The sequence below is a fragment of the Kogia breviceps genome, chromosome 10 (assembly GCF_026419965.1).
Source record: "Kogia breviceps isolate mKogBre1 chromosome 10, mKogBre1 haplotype 1, whole genome shotgun sequence".
In the NCBI taxonomy this organism is placed as follows: domain Eukaryota; kingdom Metazoa; phylum Chordata; class Mammalia; order Artiodactyla; family Physeteridae; genus Kogia; species Kogia breviceps.
Genome location: NC_081319.1, coordinates 5587436 through 5606284, shown reverse-complemented (window position 1 = coordinate 5606284; position 18849 = coordinate 5587436). Strand labels below are relative to the sequence as shown.

Genomic DNA, 18849 nt, shown 5'->3' with positions numbered 1-18849 from the left:
TTGCTAATTATATGAGTTGTCTTCTTATGGGCAGAACTTGGATTTTCTTCATCCTTGAATCTCCTTTACCCTCCAGTTCCTAGCATGATGCCTTGTGTGTATTAGGTGCTCAAAACATGTTTGTTAATTGGTTGATTTTTAAATATTATACGTGCACTACAAGCTTAATGGTTAGGGGGAATTAGTGAAATATATATAAAAAAGACAACCCACGCATTCAAAAAACTTAAAGTGATACAGTGTCTGAAATCCCATCAGTAGAGATTCGTGCCTTTGGAAAAGATTCCTCTCATTTTCTAAAAAATACTCAGTTTAATACATTAAACTGAGTTTATTTACTTAAGTTATTAGTGACATCAGTTTTATTCTCCAATAGACACAAGAACTGAGTTGGGTAAGGGTAGAGCTGGATTCTCAAACGGCAGAGTCCTTGCTATGTATCAGGTACTGTGCTTGGTGTTGGGGTCCAAAGATGACTGAGACACAATCCCATCATTGAAAAGCTTATATTCTAGTCACCAGACTATTTTATTATCATTTCTTCAGGGGCTAGGACGAAACCAAGCACAGGCATTGAAACAGCCCACCCTGGAGGATTGAGGGGAGGCTTCCTGGAGGAGTCATCAAGGAACATTCCTGCAGGCCTTCTCTGTCTGAGTGCTTCCCCTCTTCTCTGCTTGTAAACCCTTTCAGGTGCCTCAAGACCCATCTCAAATATCACATCTTCTGAGAAGGTATCCCTAAGCCTCACAGGCAGAATGAACCCCTCGCTCTCTGGTGCTCCTAAGACACCTCGCCCATCTTATTGTGGTGATTGTTCCTTTGTCTGTCCTCCCTACTGTCCCCCTCTAGCCCACAGAGATGGTGAGCTTGCGAATGGGACACTTTCCATTCATGTCCGTCTATCCAGCTCTAACCGTGCCTGGCACATGGGAGATGGGAGGACCACTGTATTACTATATGACCGAAGACCTCTTGGACATCACTGGGTCTCGGGCTCAGGGCTGGATTGTGCATCCCCAGCTCCCAAGCTGAGTGCCAGCTGGGATGTAGGAAGCAAGAACTGCCTGCCAACATTAGTGACAAGCTGCTCATTGATTCAGTTCAGCCCAATAAATACTTACTGAGAACTAGTTCCAATAAGAATAAGAATCTTGTCACCACTACTAGAATGCCTACTGTGTGCCAGGTGCTTTACATACATGATCTCACTTACTCTGTGTAACAACTTTGAAAAGTGTTATCTCCTTTTACTGGCTCAGGAAAAGAGGCTCAGAGGGCTGATTTGCCCAAAGTCACATATCACGCAGAGTGGTCTGAATGTAAAGTATATCTGCTGAGTCCTGCTCCAATTCAACATCGGGATTACAAGTATATCTCCTCAGAGGTGAAAACAAAGGTTCAGGGGGCATACAAGATTCAGGGAGTGCCCATGGGAAGGTGGTAATCAGAAAGCCTTCATGGAGGTCGAGGCAGATCTGGCCAATGAATGAAATGGAAAAAACAAACAGAAAGATCTTGAAGAGGTGACCTTCTTGATACTCCATAGGATGCACCAATGCCTGTCAGCAAGGATGCAGAAGGGGTGGGGGAGCCTTAGATATCCACCCAGGGGTCCTGCATGGCGGGATCTCCAGACTTACACGTTTCCTCTCTCTTGTGCAAGGGATGGGGGAGAGGAGAAGGTACTCGGAGGTGAGCCATCCCCTAAGGTGCGGGTGCTGAAAGTGCATCCCACACATCCTTCCAACGCAGGTGGAGAGGGTCTGTCTCCCACCCCGTTTCTCCCTAAAGTAGAGGAGCTGACCCTTTGCTTCCCCACTAGGTGTTGTCTTGTCACCTTAGGGTTGGGGGATGTCTTTCTCAGCATTGAGGAAGGGATAGTTCTTTTTCATCTCACCATAGGGTGTGTGTGTGTGTGTGTGTGTGTGTGTGTGCTAGTGCGGGCGGATTATCCCTTCCTCCCTCACCTGGAGGTTGGGAGGATGGCACCTTTCATGCAGCTTTGGGAAAGGTAGTTCTTTTATTTCTCACTACAGCGTGTGTGTGTGTGTGTGTGTGTGTGTGTGCACGTCCGCGCGCGCGCGCGAGGGGAATGGCTTCGTTCACACCTCAGGGTGGGGAGGTTGACACCTTTCTTTCCTCCAAAGGGAGTGGGGACAGTTTCCCTCTCCTCCATCTCGGGTGGGACACGGTTCTTTTCTCCCCCAATCAAAAAGGTGGTAGGGGCTCTGGGCTCCCTTGTCCCTATTCTTGGGGAGCAGGACTAGCTTCCACGCCCTCTCCAGAGAGCCACGCTCAGGTCGCAGGAGGCCTGGTCCTCCCCAGACCGCGAGGCCCCAGCCCCCGCAGGCCCGCTGCTCACAGCCGGCCGCACCGGCTGCGAGTGTGTGGCGGCGCCGGCTCTGCGGAGCGGGGCGGGGCAACCCTTGGCCCCGCCCCGGCCCCGCCCTCTCCCTGGCGCTGAGCCTCGCACCTCCCCGCCCGCCCGGCCCAGTTGGCCGCGGCTGTCTGCTTGGCTCGCGCTCCGCGTACCGAGCCTCTGCCGCCTCAGCCGCCTCAGCCCCCTCAGCCCCGGCCGCCGCTTCTGTCTCGCCCTGCGCGCCTCCCGGCTCCTCCGCCCCGCGCGCCCTCAGCCCCTCAAGCCAGATGATGAACTTCCTGCGGCGCCGGCTGTCCGACAGCAGCTTCATCGCCAACCTGCCCAATGGCTACATGACTGACCTGCAGCGGCCGGAGCCTCAGCAGCCGCCGCCGCCGCCGCCCCCCGGCCCGGGCGCGGCCTCGGCCTCGTCTGCGCCCCCGGTCGCCTCGCCGGGCCCCGAGCGGAGGCCGCAGCCCGCCCCGGCGCCCGCGCCGCAGCCCGCGCCTCAGCCGGCCCCGGCGCCGTCGGTGGGCAGCAGCTTCTTCAGCTCGCTCTCCCAGGCGGTGAAGCAAACGGCAGCCTCGGCCGGGCTGGTGGACGCGCCCGCGCCCGCGCCCGCCGCCGCCAGGAAGGCCAAGGTGCTGCTGGTCGTCGACGAGCCGCACACCGACTGGTAGGTGCCCGGCCGCCGGGGCTCGGGGCCGCTCCGAGGATGCTCCGGCTCCCAGGGAGGTGTCAGAGCAACGAAAAGGAGGGTCTGGGGTCCCGCCGCCAGGAGAGGGGGTCCAGCGAGCGTGTGTGTGTGGAGGGCGGGGGGAGGCACTGGTCAGCCTGGAAAGGTGAAGCCTGCGGTAAAATAGTCCCTCAGTTGACTCAAATCTCCCCAACACATAAATTCTGGAGCTACTTTATCCAACAGGGAAGAGTCTTAAGAAATAGAGTCTTTTTTTTTTTTTTTTTTGAGGGAGGGGTGGAGGGAACAGACTTTTCTGCCTCGATACATCAAAGCTGAGGTGAAGAGGGTCCCAGATCCCCCGAGGGACATTAAGGCCAACAAGAAAGGTCCTGCTTTATGGGCCCCGGGGCGAATCAGGAATGGAAATGGATATTTGGGGGCGGGTAAGGGAGAGGGCGAGGGGGTATTTTTTCACCTGGTCCGGTTAAGGCTGGTGTCAGTACTGACATCAAAGTTGATCAGATCACAGATGTGGGAGCCCAGGTGTACATGGACTTGTTCCCGTGCAGCATGGTGAGCTCGTTTAAGAATAATACAATTCTTGTATTTTCTGCAGCCCCAAATATTCTTGTATTTTCCCAAATCCCCAATTTGTGGATTAAAAAAATTTTTGGAGGGGGGTATGTGTTTTGGGGTGGAAGCGATGGTGGCTTTTTCCAGCTGGAAGGATGATGACGGAGGTATTCTGCATCATTAAATATTCTGGATCATTAAAGGGACACAAATAAAAAGAGATGTGCCTTAATGCAGAAGATGGGAAACTTTAAACATTCTTCTTCTTCTTTTTTTTTTTTTTTTTTTTAAGGGATAGTCCAACTTGGAATGGTGAAGGCTGAGGGAATATGTGACCTCTAGTCGATAAAAGCATGAATGAGGTCTATTTAAGACAAAGTAGTTAAAAGAGGCTCTGTTTTATGGAGGAAGAAGTTGACCCCGGGGATGGTTAGGGTGGGAGATGATAGTGGAATTGACTGCTGAAGGGCTTGAAGAAGTCAATAGGTAAGGAAAAGGCGTTGCTTTTTCTTCTGGAACATGGCAAGGGTTTTTTTTTTTCTTTTTCTTTTTTTTTTTCCTTTCCTCACAAGAGTTGGGGTTGGAGACTAGACCTAAGTCTTTCCTCCCAAGAGGGAGGCACAGAGGGACCACAGAGCTATTTATCTCCATTTCCTCTTCTGGCTGCTTCCCTGGTTTTCTCTCTCTATCATTTTCTCACTGGGAGACCCGGAGGGAGAGAGTGCTGGCGTGGCTGTGATAAAAGTGAGATGTAGATGTGGAGATGCCCTCCTGCTGACTTGTGTAGTTGGCTTTTTCTTAGGACAGCAGAGTAGGAAACCTGAAGCGACCTTTGTAAGGAAATGACACAGGCACACCCAAGAGTGTAAGGGGGAAAGTAAGAGAGTATATGATGGTGCCACTGGCAGCGCCCTAGGAGAATTACTCTAACTCAGTTCAAATCAACAAGTGCTTGTTAAGTGGGAGGACAAGGTAGCTAAGCTTTATTGAGCGTGTGTTATATGCCAGACCCTGTACTAGGTGCACTAATATATATCTTGTTGAATTTTCACCACCAAACTGAGGCTTAGAGAAAGTAAGTAATGTGTTCACAGTCAAATGGTAGAACCAGAGTTTGAACTTAGGCCTATTTGACTCCACCTTTGCCACTCCATTTTGTTATATTGCCTCATTTTTATTATTATATTATTAGCAATATTAAAAATTGGCCCCCTCTAGGGGCTAGGCAGTGTACGGGCCTTACAGAGAACTCACTCAAATTGGGGAGACAAAATGAAAGCATGAAACAGTTAACAAAAAGGAATCTAGAATAATTAGTTGAGACTGGCTTTCAATAAATGGAGTGATTAGAGTTATTGAGAGTGAGGGTCAGAGTTACTGGAGAAAGCTTCACAAAGGATGAGTCTTGAAGAAAGACCAGGAAAAGGAGGGGAGAAATGAGAATGAAATTGGTGCTTCATTTTTTATGCAAGAATCTGACCCTCCTATACCTGGTCCTGATCTCTTTTCCTGTTGAAGGCATTTGTTTTGGGTGTAATTACTAGCTAGGTAACTGCAGGTAGGAAGACACTCATTTGTATGGGTATGTGTTTATAACTGCTTCAGTGGCTCGGGATTTGAAACTCTGCTTGGATAGTATTATTCTCCAGGAAGACTGCCTGCTTGGCGTGAACCACAGAACTTGCCTTACCCAGGAGGCTAGACTTCTGATGGAAGAAATAGAAGCCACTTTCCTGTAGGCTGAACTCCCAACTGTTTTCTGATTTTCTCTAAAGTAATAACATTGATTTATTAAAACTCATAAACCCAGTTTGAGTCTAGTGCTTGACAGCAGTTCTGTGCTTCTGTGTTTCTGTGCTTAATGGCAGTTCTCAGAATTTTGCAGAGTCTGTCTTCTTTTAAGGTGTCTGTATTTGTTAAAAACATCTCAGTTAAATATTGGTGAGTGGCTTTATTGAAAGGTCTCTATGAATTAAGGCACAGATGCCTGTTTATGACAAGCTCAGTGACTTAAAAAGGTGCTTTTTGCTCTAAAGACTGATTTTAATAGATTTGTCTCACAGTTTAAGCTACCTAGATAGTATTCTGTGAGCAGGTGTCATACATGCCCGATATTATTTTCCTAGTGCTTGAATAGGAAGTCAGAGTATAGCCTCCCAGTAAAATTTAAGAATATTGGTCCCATTTGAATTATGGAATGCTAAAATGCGGAGGGTTTTAACAAGTATTTAAATAATTGGAGATTTAAAGGAGGGCTTAAAATAGGCAGCCTCTCAGAGCAGCCTTGATACACAGCAGATTCTTTTGAATTTCTGTAGTGTAATTGTGGGCAATGGAATCTGGGGATCTTATCACTGACCAGGTTGATGGGAAAATCAGAGGGTGTTTCTCTCTTTCTTTTGCTTGAAATGTGTTTTCATTGGTTGCCTGAGATCTTTAGGTTAATTGCACATTAAAGGATCACTGAAAAATATTTCTGTTCCACTAAAATGTGATGTCAAGCTCGTTATATACTTTTTTAGTTAATTATTACTAGTTAAAAAAATATATATATATATGCCTGAAAATGCATGTCTTCTTTCAAGGTTCGTACCTAAATTAGAAGTGCAGTTAAGATTGCGTTTTAACGATCTTTGTGCTTAAACAAGGAACAAGCGTCCACTTGTATATGTTGTTTTTTCTGTGTTTTACCTTCTCACTGGTTATGAGGTAAGTTTTCTCTCAGATTCTTCCCTGCCTCTGTTCCAGTGATTCCAATTCCAGTGACCAAGTGAGCTTTTTCAACCTCCAATGTCTCAATGTTTGAATTTGAAAATCAGTATAACAGGCATTCTAGAGATTATCTAGAGTATCTAGAGATTGCAGATTTGATAAGTCCACAGATGTTTATTGAACACCTCTGTATAGAGTATATATGCTAAGAAAGATGAGACATAGTATCTCCTAAGATCTTTCCATCTGGCTGGATAGACAAGATAAATACATTTAAAAAAAAGTTTACTAAAAACTTCCCCCTGTATTTGAACTATGGTCCTTGGATCAGCAGAATAGGCATCAACCAGGAGCTTTTTGAACTGCAGATTATCAGGTCCCACCTGACGCCTACTGAGTCACACTTTGCATTTGAATAAGATCTCCAGGTGATTCACATGCATATTAAATTTAAGATGCACTGAACTAAGGGGTATGTGATTAGCGCTAAAGATGTGGCAACAGCACCAAGTACTATCACTTTTTGAGCAACTGCTGTATGTCACATGTGGTACTGAGTTCTTTACAAATATCGTTTAATCCCTACCACAACAATGTATTGTACTGTAGACGTTTAAAAGAGGGAGAGATGGATGTGGGCTAGAATGGGAAGGGAATGCTTCATGGAATTAGTGAGATTTGAACTGAGCCTTGAAGAATTTAAATCAAAAGAGATAGGTTGGCTCAGTCCAGACAGTGGATGGTATAAGGAAAGTGCACTGGTAGAAAAGAGGGAGACAACCAAGAGACTCGATTGATGCATTATCTGGGAAGCGCCGGTTCCCATTCTTTTCTGGTCAGTCTTTGGGCATTTCATTAAGAATAGGGGAAGTACAGAAGTCTGGACCAGTGCTTGTGTGTAGTTCTAGAAAAATATTTGAATTGAAACTTGGGGAGAAAGCTCCAGGGAGGTTTGAGGCTTCTCTCTGCCAAATATTTTATCTACATGTCCTGTTTCTAACACAAACATACTGATTACATTGAATTTCATGTTCATAGCAACAGTGGCTTATAGCTTAGTATTCTAGGTTATTGGAGCTGGAAGATAATCCGGGTTACTTTATAAATGGGGGAAATTTTAAAATTTATTTATTTGGCTGCGTTGAGTCTTCGTTGCTGCGTGCGGGCTTTCTCTAGTCCTGGAGAGGGGGGCTACTCTTCGTTTCAGTGTGCGGACTTCTCATTGAGGTGGCTTCTCTTGTTGTGGAGCACAGGCTCTAGGTGTGTGGGCGTCAGTAGTTGTGGCACAGAGGCTCAGTAGTTGTGGTGCAGGGGCTTAGTTGCTCCACGGCATGTGGGATCTTCCAGGACCAGGGCTCAAACCCGTGTCCCCTACATTGGCAGGTGGATTCTTAATGACTGTGCCAGCAGGGAAGTCCCATAAATGGGGGAAATCTTGTTCTGCAGAAGCAAAGTGGCTTGTTCAAATTTACTCAGAACTAGGGTCTAGAACTTCAGTGTTTCTTCTAAGCCCAGAGAAATGGAACGATTTGCACAAGGTCAAATAAGAAGTTAGTGAGAGAATGGAAACCAGAATTCACATCTTCTGACTCTTAAGTTACTCTATGAATAGATTCTTTAAATTTAACCTTTTTTCTCTTTGAAAATTTTGTTTGTGTCTGCTGCTTTTAAAGAGTCACTGTGTGGCTTCCCTGGTGGCGCAGTGGTTGAGAGTCCGCCTGCCAATGCAGGGGACACGGGATCGGGACACGGGATTGTGCCCCGGTCTGGGAGGATCCCACGTGCCGCGGAGTGGCTGGGCCCGTGAGCCATGGCTGCTGAGCCTGCGCGTCCGGAGCCTGAACTACGCAACGGGAGAGGCCACAACAGTGAGAGGCCTGTGTACCGCAAAAAAAAAAAAGTCACTGTGGAGTTGTAAGTGCTTAAAAAAGAACCACATGAGCATATTGCACTGTATCCCCACTAGCAGCTGGACTGTCTTATTTGTGTTATTATTATTTCAGCAAAGGTCGTTGTAAAATGGTTGAAGGAGACCCTTAATTAGAGACATAGTCATCAAACTACAGCAATATAATATAGTAGGACTGCGCTACTATGATGACCTTGCTTTCAGGGACCCATTTTTACCTTAGTGTCCCTGTCTGCCTAAGATTGCTTGCTGTCTTTCTGTACCCAAGTTGAGGTCTATGGTAACATTAGCCTTTTCAATATCTTGCTAAGCAAAACGTAATGGAGGCCTAATTAGCAAGTTTTCCAGAATTGCCTACCTTCCCCTCAAATTTACAAAACAGTTTTAACTGGGATATGTTCAGTGCAGTGGAGCATCTAAACACAAGCCAGGTGCTGGGGATATAAGGTTAAGTTGGGCATAGGCCTTGTCCCCTGGGATCTTCCAGTCCAGTAGGGGAGAGGACAGACATTTAAATAGGATTTTAGTACAGTATGGTAATTAGTATGCATAGAATGCTGTGGGAGCAGAGAGGAATGAAGGTGTTGTGGTTAGAAATGTTTGTACCATTAAAAATGTGCTGCTGTGTATTCTTTGATAAACCACTTTGCCTCTTTGGAGTTTGATTTTCTAAACTCTGTCAAATGAGAGGATTGAAACATTCTCTAAGATCCTTTACAGCACTACATTATTTCCATGTTACAGTTTTTGTGCCATTTTTTTTCAAAAGCTTTAATTCTATGATTTATTCTGTGTGGTAATGCTTGTAAAGCTTTGGAAGGGGAGGCATAGGTCAGTACATGCTAAACATGTCCTTGGATGAAAAGCTCATCTTCGAGTACTCTCCATTCAGTACCCCTTTCTTACAGTGTTGCTACCATGTGGTATCCTGAAAAAAAGGGGCTAATCCTGTAGTGCCCACTGTGTATGTGTCCTACTCAGTAATGGGAATTGTGGACTTGTGGTTGAATTCCTTTCTCCCTGATAGCTCTAAGAACTTTTGTATACATACGTTGAAGTGTTGGCTAACAGCATTTATTCCTGATCCCTGCCATGTGCACTGTGTTGTACAGTTTGCACAACATATTCATACCCAATGTCTCATTTTATCTTCATAATGATGAAAAAACAGACTCTTAAAAGTAGTCGCTTTCCAAATATTAAATAGCTCTTTAGCTCTCCAGCTTGCCCTTTTCTGATGTGCATCAACACCCCACGCTTGCTCTTCCTTCCTTTCTGGAGAACAGCCATTGTGCTCTCTTCTTCTTCCCCTCTCTCAGCCTAGGCACTAAGATATCTTTGTTTACTGGAGCCTTTCTCAGATTTTAGAGTCTGTTCTTTCTTTTTTCTTTCTGTCTAGGACCATTCTTCCATTCCACTCCTCCCAAGCACAGCTTTAATCGCTTTCCAGGATATATACCTCTCATCTATTTCTCCGCTCAAGGGGTCTAACAACTGTATGCAGAAACTTTAGCCTGATTTAATCCTGCAAAAAGAGGCTTGGGCTTTGTGGGGGGGAGAAATTGAAGTCCCCTTTTTCTATTGTACACTTGAATCCTTAGAGGGCCTTAATATTAATAATAGCACAGCTGAAGACTGTTTTCTTTTACACTTCCAGATTTCAGTGATATAGAATGAGTTTTTTGTTGTTCTTGTTGGACCTTGTGATGTGACTCAGGGACACATATGGATATAATTCCCTCTGCAGTCCCTATCACCCCTTGAGGAATAGCCGATGATGAGAATTTAAGTTCTATAGAGTCCTTTGTTTACTAACATTTTAACTGCCGGGCAAAAGGGTAGCAGTGAAAGATTGATCTGCTAATCAGTTAGCAAAGAGCTACTAACCCCGGTGTGTTAGTTTCCATGAAGGCTACAAAGTAAGTGAAATACTTGGAATCAGACAATTATATAATACATGCTTTCGCTTTTGAGAACTTGTAGGGAATCTCAAGGAAGACAAAATTAGCATTGTCTAGTGGAAAGAGCTTTGCAAACATTTAAAATATTTGGGTCAAGCCTCTACTCTGCCGTGTAACTTTTTGTGTCACCATAGGCAGTTTAACTCTTTAAACCTCTTTTTCTACTTCAAAAATTAGGGATTTGAGCTAAATCATTTATCTTCAGAGTCCTTTAGAAACCACTTTAGAAGTCAAGTGATTTCTAAAGGTTCGATCGTTTGACAGTATAAAGAGTTGTTCAGAGAAGGAAGAAATCACTGTGGGCTGGTAAAGTCAGAAAATATTTTATAAAAGGGGCTAGGTCTGAGCTAGGCTTTCAAGGTTGAGTGAGTTTTAGATTGGTGAGGAAGGAGAGAGGCATTTCAATTCAAAGGAAGAGAAAGAGCAAAATCATAAACAACAGTGAGTAAAATATCTGTAAGGGAGCTTTAGGCTAGTCAGCACACAGGTTTCAGGGCAGGGAAAAGAGGGAGAGAGGTTTGGATAAGCGGGGTGGGAGAAATGATGGCAATAATATCTAATGTGTCGAGTAAAGAATGTGCTAGGTAGGTATTCTAAGTAGATGTATTAACTTATTTACTAAGTTATGAAATAGATTGCTATTATTAACCTAATTTTGCAAATGAGGAAATGCATAGTGAATTCAGGATTTGGATGCAGGTAGTGCAGCTCCGAGGCCTCGCTCTTATCCACCATGCTCTGTAATCACTAGGTAACCGTGTTCCAAATTTCTCCTTGCCACTAGACACCTTGGTGTTTCTTTTCCTCAGTGACACAGACACCTGTTTTACCTCGAGCAATTTCTTGTTCCTTGTGAACTTCAGTTTCTTCATCTATAAAGAGGAGATAAAGTATTTCTCATTCATTTCTCATTCTTATGAGAATCATAAGAATTTCTCATTCTTATGAGAATAAACTCTCAAAATGCCTAATGTGACTGGGACCTGGGAAATGTTCAATAAAAGCTCCACCATGACAAGCAGATTTTCATAGCAACTTTGAGGCAACAGCTTACCATATGAGTCTTTATAGGAGCCTTCAAGTCAAGTAAAGTCATTTGTAGACAGGTTTCTATGACACTAAAAGTAATTTTGAAAAATAGGGCAAGCCTAAATGAATATTCCTTCATTTTGGCTGGAGTAGTTTGTTGCACACAGTTTAGAAAACAGTGATTACTAATGTTTTGAAACAGTCTTGGGGGAAGATGTTTTTGAGATGGCTTATTTGTAGAAACTTTATACTTTGAGCACTGTCACATCCATTGTCTCATTTAATCCTCCATACAACTGTATTTGTGGGGCAGTAATTAATGTTATTTTCATTTACATATGAAGGAATTAAGATGGGGATGTTACCCAAGGTCATAGTCAGGAAGTGACAGAGTCAGGACTCCCACCCAGGTCTCTGACTTTGGATCTTCTGTATTTTGCTATGGGCTTCCTAGGCTGAGTTGCAGGTGCCATAGAGCTAGATGGTGAGCTCATTTAGTTGGAAGCTTGTATTAAGTGAACAATAATTTTAGTTCTTCCAGCCATTTATTAAACTGTGTTTTCCATGGGTGTTTACTTTAATGATTTCCCTTTAGTGCTACCTTGGGATTCTCTTGCAGAAACTGTTAGATTTGACACAAAAAGCAAGTGAACGGAGCCATGGAAGGTGGTCACAGGAAGGATGGGACAGGTATTTATCTTCTCTGGCAAGACTGGAGCCCAAAGACCTCAAGAAACGTGGTGTTTTGGACAGCACAGGAGATTTGGAGTCAGAAGGTCTGGGTTTAATTCAGCCATAGCAAGCTTCTATTCTCTGAATCTCAGTTTCCTCATCCTTAAAACTGGAGTAATAAAAGCTGCCCTACTTTCTTCATAGGATTGTTGTCAGGTCAGATTGCAAACTGTAACATACACAACAGATTTAAATATATATGGACTGAAACTGTAGCAACAGGGGAGACTGAGAGTAGATATAAGGAAGAATTCACCACTTAATTTCCTCTTAAGTATTGTCATGGGCAGTTTTTCTAGGTTAATTAGGAGTAAAAATTTAGGGGAGAAAATAGGTTTTTCCCTAGTATTAGGGCTGCTGATTCTAGTCAGAACTGTGAAAATGGTGAATTTTGTTTTTTCACTTTTCTGTGTCTTCTCCCCCCACTGATGCCTTTCACTCTGTGTCCATGGACTTCTGTGACCTGGGACCCATTCCAGAGGTGAACATATTTTCTAAAACAAAATTGGGACATGAGGTCTTATTTTTCAGTGTAAGAAATAGTCTGAGAGATTTTTAGATGCTGCAATATGGGAATTGGGGGGAAATTTTGGTGGTTGGTGGTTGGAACCTTCTTGAAATCCAGAGGTTCCTGGGAATTGGCCAAATTGTTGTTGGCATCCTTATTTCCTAGCTTTTTATTTTCAGCAGGCTGAGTTAATCTTTGCTCAGTGTGAGTTGTTAATGGCTGTTGGCAATCCCTTTTCACAGGTTTTTGCATTTTCATAGAAGAAGCTGGAAAACAGAAAATCTTCTCTGACCCTAAGTAATGAATAGTGCAGTTTTAGCATTAAGATTGGGGGAAGAAGAGAATCATTCTTTATTGCCCCGCACCCACATGAAAAGTCTACTCTTTAAAAGAAAAAACTTGGCAAAGAGGGATGAGATTGATTTTCCTGTAGCCACCAGATGACTCATACAGTCAGATCAGGTTGAAAAATGCACTGAACTGAACTTTCATCCTGGAAGGAAACTGTAGCATATGTGATTCTGTAATTAGGTCACATGTTTAAGTAAAACTTTATAATTTATTATATACTTTGACTTGCATGTATCATCTCATTTAATTGTCACCTTAACCTTGTGAGGTAAGTTGGTATAGTTGCCTGTTTTGATTAGGAAACCAGGGCTCAGAGAGAGTGTTGTTTGCTTAGAGTTACAACATGAAATAGGTAGAACTGTATGTAAAATCTAGATTCTTCTTTCTCTGTACCCTTTTCTCCTTACTCAGTGCCCCTTTTCTCTGTGCAGCTAAACTTTCTGAGCTGTGCGTTAATCAATTATGATCCTTTTGCCTCAAAGCACCAAGAAGAGATAAGAAATTGCTTAAGCTGGAAAGTGCCTGTATGGTCTGTGACAGGTGCTGCGTAGGTTGGTTGAAAAATAACTTAAAGATTGTCTCCTTTCCTTGTGTGTTTTTGTTAATGCTTATAATACTCTGATGACTTGGAGTCCTTCTGGTGCCTCTGGTATATTTCAGACTGATTTTAAGTTGGCAGGAGGGGGGATTTTTACTCCAGAGCTCAATTCCTTTAAAGCTTCTTATTTTCCTTTTGTACCTGGACATTTATTTCTTAGCCAGAGCTCAGGGTGGCATCATACTTAAGTTCCTACTAAAAAGACTGTTCCCTGCCGATCAATTTTTTTCTGGCTTTTTTTTCCCACATAGCCGGTCCCTCTTGCTACAGCCCCCTTCCTCTTCCCCTTAATTCCAGCTATAGTTATTTGCAAGATTCTGGGAGTCAAAGGGCAGTGAGTTTGGGGTAGAGAAAGAGTCTGAAGCTCCTGTCTCTTCTGACTCCACATGTTCCCTGAATATTGTGGAAGAACCCTGCTGCTGTGTCCACTAAGCAGAAGCTGTGCCTTTCTCCAGACCCTTCAAGAGCTAAGGTCTGGGTGGTGGCCTTGAGGGAAGAAAGACTTCCCAGAGATTCTTCAATGAGTTGATTTGGTTTTTCCCATAGTTAGAGCTTAAAAACAGGCATAGAGATCAGCCTTTTGTTTTGTTTTGGTTTTTTTGGCCCCCCATATGTGGGATCTTAGTTCCCCGACCAGGGATGGAACCCCGGGCCCTCGGCAGTGAAAGCGCAAAGTCCTAACCACTGGACTGCCAGGGAATTCCTACCTTTTGTTTGTTTTTACTGGTCTACTTCCTTTCTCCTTCTTGGGGATTATTTTGAGGTTTCCCATTTATCTCATTAATTCTTTCATGAGGTATTCCATGGGAACTAGTGCTATAATGCTGAACACAAGAGACATTGTCCTGTCTTCACAAAGCTTATGGTTTATTTGGGAAGATAGTCAATTAAACAAGCAGTGTAACAAAGTATGATTTATTATTACATCAGCATGATTAAATGAAGTTTTAAATAGAACGTGTTTGTCTCATAATTTCACCATAGCAATAGAGCAGCTGCTGTCACATTTTTATGTTCTCTTCCAATATTTGTCCAAATGCAGGCATATTTTTACATAGTTGTGATTGTTGTCTAGCTATAATTTCATATTTTGTTTTTTCTACTTGTAAATAATGTTTACATATTGTCATATAGTCTTAATAATTATTATATATTTTAATAACTGTTGTACCATGATTTATTCAATTTTGTTTCTATTAGAGAACTGTTGACTTCCAATTTTTCAACGTTATTACGTAGTAATACCATAGGCATTCTCAGTTTTCAGGAAATGAACTATTTGATCAAAGATTATGATAATACGACTCTTAGCGTTGGATCTCTTGGCTCAAACCTCATTGAAGAACGCACTTAGTTGCCAGAATTAATGAGAATTGCAGGACACATTGATCACTGACATTTCGAATGCCTTTGGGACACTGGGGCTATGCCTTTCTGAGGGTTGCTTAAAAAAAATTATGATGATATATGTAGCTTTTGATAGATACTGCTATATTGCTTCCTATAAAACGTTTTTCTAGTTTGCAGTCCGTCAACTATATTCACTTCACTTTTCAGCATGAAGAATTATCTTTTTAAGTGTTAATATAATAGGTATAAAAGCAGTATTTGGCTATTTTACCATGTATTTCTACGAGTACAAATGAGTTGAATGTTTTCCCTAATGTTTGTTTATAAATATATTATGTGAAATGATTGCTCTGGTTTTTTGGCATTTTACTGGTTGATTTGCTAACTTGACAGTTTGATTTTGAATGGGATATTCATTGTCAATGAAGAGGAATGGATAACTGCGTACAATGTCTTCTTGGGGATTTGCTCTAATTTGACAAAAAACTTCTGTGATTGTGGCATTAAGGGTCAGATTCTTGGAGCTAGTGTCAGTACTCTGTGTAGGACTGACACCTGTGGGGTCTGCCCTGGGCTGTGAGTTTCTTCAGGGCAAGGGCCGTGCTTTACTCTTTGACTCAGCATTTAGCAGCCTGGCCAATAATAGGCCTCGAAAAATTGTTGAAGGAGTATGACTTTCTTGGGACAGTCTCCTTCTCTAAATATCATTCTCACATCTTCACCATTTAAAATTCATTCTTTGGTTCTCAATGACTTTCTAATCTTGGAGGCCTCTAGGAATTTATAAATACCTGTAAAGGATACCTCCTGGAATTTATAAATACTTCTAGGATTTATAAATACCATCAATGCCGTGGTGGTCTCAGGCAACATATCGGAGATTATAACCACAATACGAGAGCAATATCTATAGGGGTGGAATAAAAAATAGATACCTGGTGATGGAGGAGTGGAGAGGGGGTGAGAGAGATGCTCAGAAGAGTAGTAGGAAGTTGTCAAGAATAAACCTCATCTAGTGCAGAGAATCCCAGGAATATGAGAACAGGAATGTAATCTTAGTGGTCACCTGAGCTTTGGTGTCCTTATGTGTAAATGTGGATGAGAATGCATACTTTCCAGGGTTGTTGTGAGACACTGTTTAAATAAAGTAGGTTATAAAAGTGCTTTGTAAACTCTAAAGTGATACGTGAATAAAAAAATCATTGTTATCATCACCATCATGTAGGTAACCAAGGAGCAGAGGGATAAAGTTACCTTTATTTTTTGCCAGGAGCTAGATTTAGTCTTCATATTTTGCAGTCAATCTTTATCATTTGAAGATGAAATAGAAGTTTCTAAAGTATTATTTTCCCCCCAAGGAAATAATGAGGAAGGATGGAGGATGTGGTTGGGTAGCTTTAGGGACTGAATAGACTTTATTAAGCTTTTTATCACTTTACCAAATGATTAATTTCTTTCTGCCCAAGTCCTTTTCCTAGAGAATGAAGCACAGCAAAAAGAAGAGTAAAAACAACATGAATATGGCAAAAGCATGGGCCGTGTTCAGAGGCAGTAAGTGATTTGATTGAGGCAATGGGTTAAGATATGGAGGAATCATGAGCTGATCCTGGAATAGTAGACTAGGATCCAATAAGGACAACCTTGAATGCAAAGCTCAGAGGTAGTCAGTGGGGAATAGTGAAGGTTTTGGAACGGGGGAGTGATTTGATCAATGCCGTGCTTAGTAAGGTTTATCTGGGGACACTGTAGAAAATGGGGAGGAGGAAGAACTTGTGCAGGTCTGGAGACCAATTTAGAGGCATGTTTTGGTTTTCCATCTATGAGAGACTGGAGGCTTCTAATAGGACCATGGCCGTGGAAAAGAAGGAGTGGATACAAGGATGTCAGAGAGTATAGTCCCAGGCTGAAGGAGCTCTGGGACCTTATGACCTGCAGTCTGTTATATCTCCCAGAGGTTTGTTTTCCCTGTAAACTTTTTAAAAGTTGAAGTATAAAAGTGCACAAATACTAATAGTTCAATGAGTTTTTACAAAGTATAAAGTATGACCCAAGTCAAGATATACAACATATCCAGCACCTGCTAAGCTTATAACCCCCTTCAGTCATTACTTCTCCTTCGCCAACAGGTAACCGCTATTTTGGCTTCCTTCAGTGTATGTTAATTTTGCCTGGTTTTGAGCTTTCTTTAAATAGAATCAGTACAGACTCTTATGTCTGGCTTCTTTTGTTTGACATCATGTTTATGAGATTTTTCTGTTTTCTGGTATGGAGGATTAGTTCATTCTTTTTCAGTTCTCATTTCTATTTCATTGTATGAATATATCACAATTTATTTATGCATTCTGCTATTGATGGATGCCTAAGTTGTTCCCAGTTTGGGAACAACTATGAATAATACTGCTATGAACAGTTCCTTTACGTGTCTTCCGGTGAATATAAGCTCTTGTTTCCTGCCCAGGAGTAGAATCTGCTGGGTTATAGGGCATATGCAAGTTCAGTTTTAGAAGATACTACCAATACTTTCTAGAGTTTTACAGAGGTTACCAGTTTACACTGCTGTTAGCAGAGTTTAAGAGTTCCTCACCAATACTTCTGTCTTAGTTAGGTTGGGCTGCTATAATAAATACCATAGGCTGGGTGGCTTAATGAACGGTTACGTATTTCTACCAGTTCTGGAGGCTAAAACTCCCAGATCAGGGTGCCAGCATGATCAAGTTCTGTTGAAAGTCCTCTCCCTGGCTTGTAGATACCATCTTTCTTTATCCTCACATGGCAGAGAGAGAGAGAGCTCTGGTCTCTTCAACTCCTTATGAGGGCACCAATTCCATCATAGGTGCTCCATCCTTACAAGCTTATCTAAATCTGATTACCTCCCAAACTCCCCACCTCCAAAGACCATCACATTAAGGATCAGGGCTTCAACATATGGATTTTGGCAAGGGACAAAAAGATTCAGTTCATGATAACTCAGTATTGTAGTATTTTAAATGTCAAAGGCTTTTATGTTATAAGAAGCTTGAACAGAGAGGACTATATCTAGCATAAAGGAAGAAAGGAGCTACATTCTTCCCTCTGTATCCACAGGGGATTGGTTCCAGCCACCCCACCCCCCACCCCAGCAAAATCCATGGATGCTCAACTCCCTTACATAAAATGGTGAAGTATTTACATGTAACCTATGCACATCCTTCTGTATACCTGAAATCATCTCTAGATTACGTATAATACCTAGCACAATATACATGCTATGTAAATAGCTGCTGCATGGCAGATTCAAGTTTCGCTTTTTGGAAATTTCTGGAATTTTTTTCCCAAATATTTTTGATCCTCAGTTGGTTGAATCTGCAGATGCAGAATCTCAGATACAGAGGGCCGACTGTACTGCTTATTGAAGGCCTGCCACATACCAGATACTGCCTAGGTGCTTTTACTGACATTGTGTCATTTAATCTCACGATAATACTCATGTAAACTGTGTGGTCAGTGTTATCACATTGATTTTACAGGCCAGAAAACTGAGACTCACAGGTTCGGCAGCTCATATTTGCTGTCTAGAATCCAATCTAGATCTGCTTGAATCCAAACAATGACATCACATAAAACTGCAGTTTGTCAATGAGGTGTTTTCGGTTTTTTGGTGGTTAGAGGAGGCTCTTCTTGGGGACCCTGAAGTCCCATCATATAGGTAGCCCCCTTCTGAGACTTAGTACTTAGCTGACCCTGTAAACAGCAGCCTCCCAACCAGGCGCCTCCCCCGCCTGGTGCCCTTTCTGCTTCCCCACTGAATCACTTAGCAGCCGGTCATCAAGACTGTCTCAAGGTAGATATTATACTGGCACATCCTCTGCTCCAGCTGGCAGGATGACGGAAGAAGCTCCCATGGAATTTTTAACCCTAGCCAAGCCTCTTATTTCTCTCTCTCACCAGCTTTCTTTCTGTAGCTTTTCCCCACCCCTCAAGACTAGGAAGACAGGAATGACATATCATAGAAAGAGCTAGAAGGCAGGAGACCTAGGTCCTGACCCTAATACTAAATTGTATGCTTTTGAATATCACATCTACCTGCTCGTGACCTGGGGTTTTTT

At 42.8% G+C, this 18849-nt stretch overlaps 1 protein-coding gene across 1 annotated transcript in view; it reads left to right on the top strand.

Annotated features, from left to right (window-relative positions):
- Positions 1–2476: 2476 nt before the first annotated feature.
- The window catches only part of SYN2 (synapsin II), a 171312-nt gene continuing 154939 nt past the window's right edge, over positions 2477–18849 (top strand). The window contains exon 1 of the mRNA XM_059076109.2: positions 2477–3038. Within this exon, the coding sequence (XP_058932092.1) occupies positions 2650–3038 (389 nt within the window). The 5' untranslated portion in view covers positions 2477–2649. The remainder of the gene's footprint in view (positions 3039–18849) is intronic.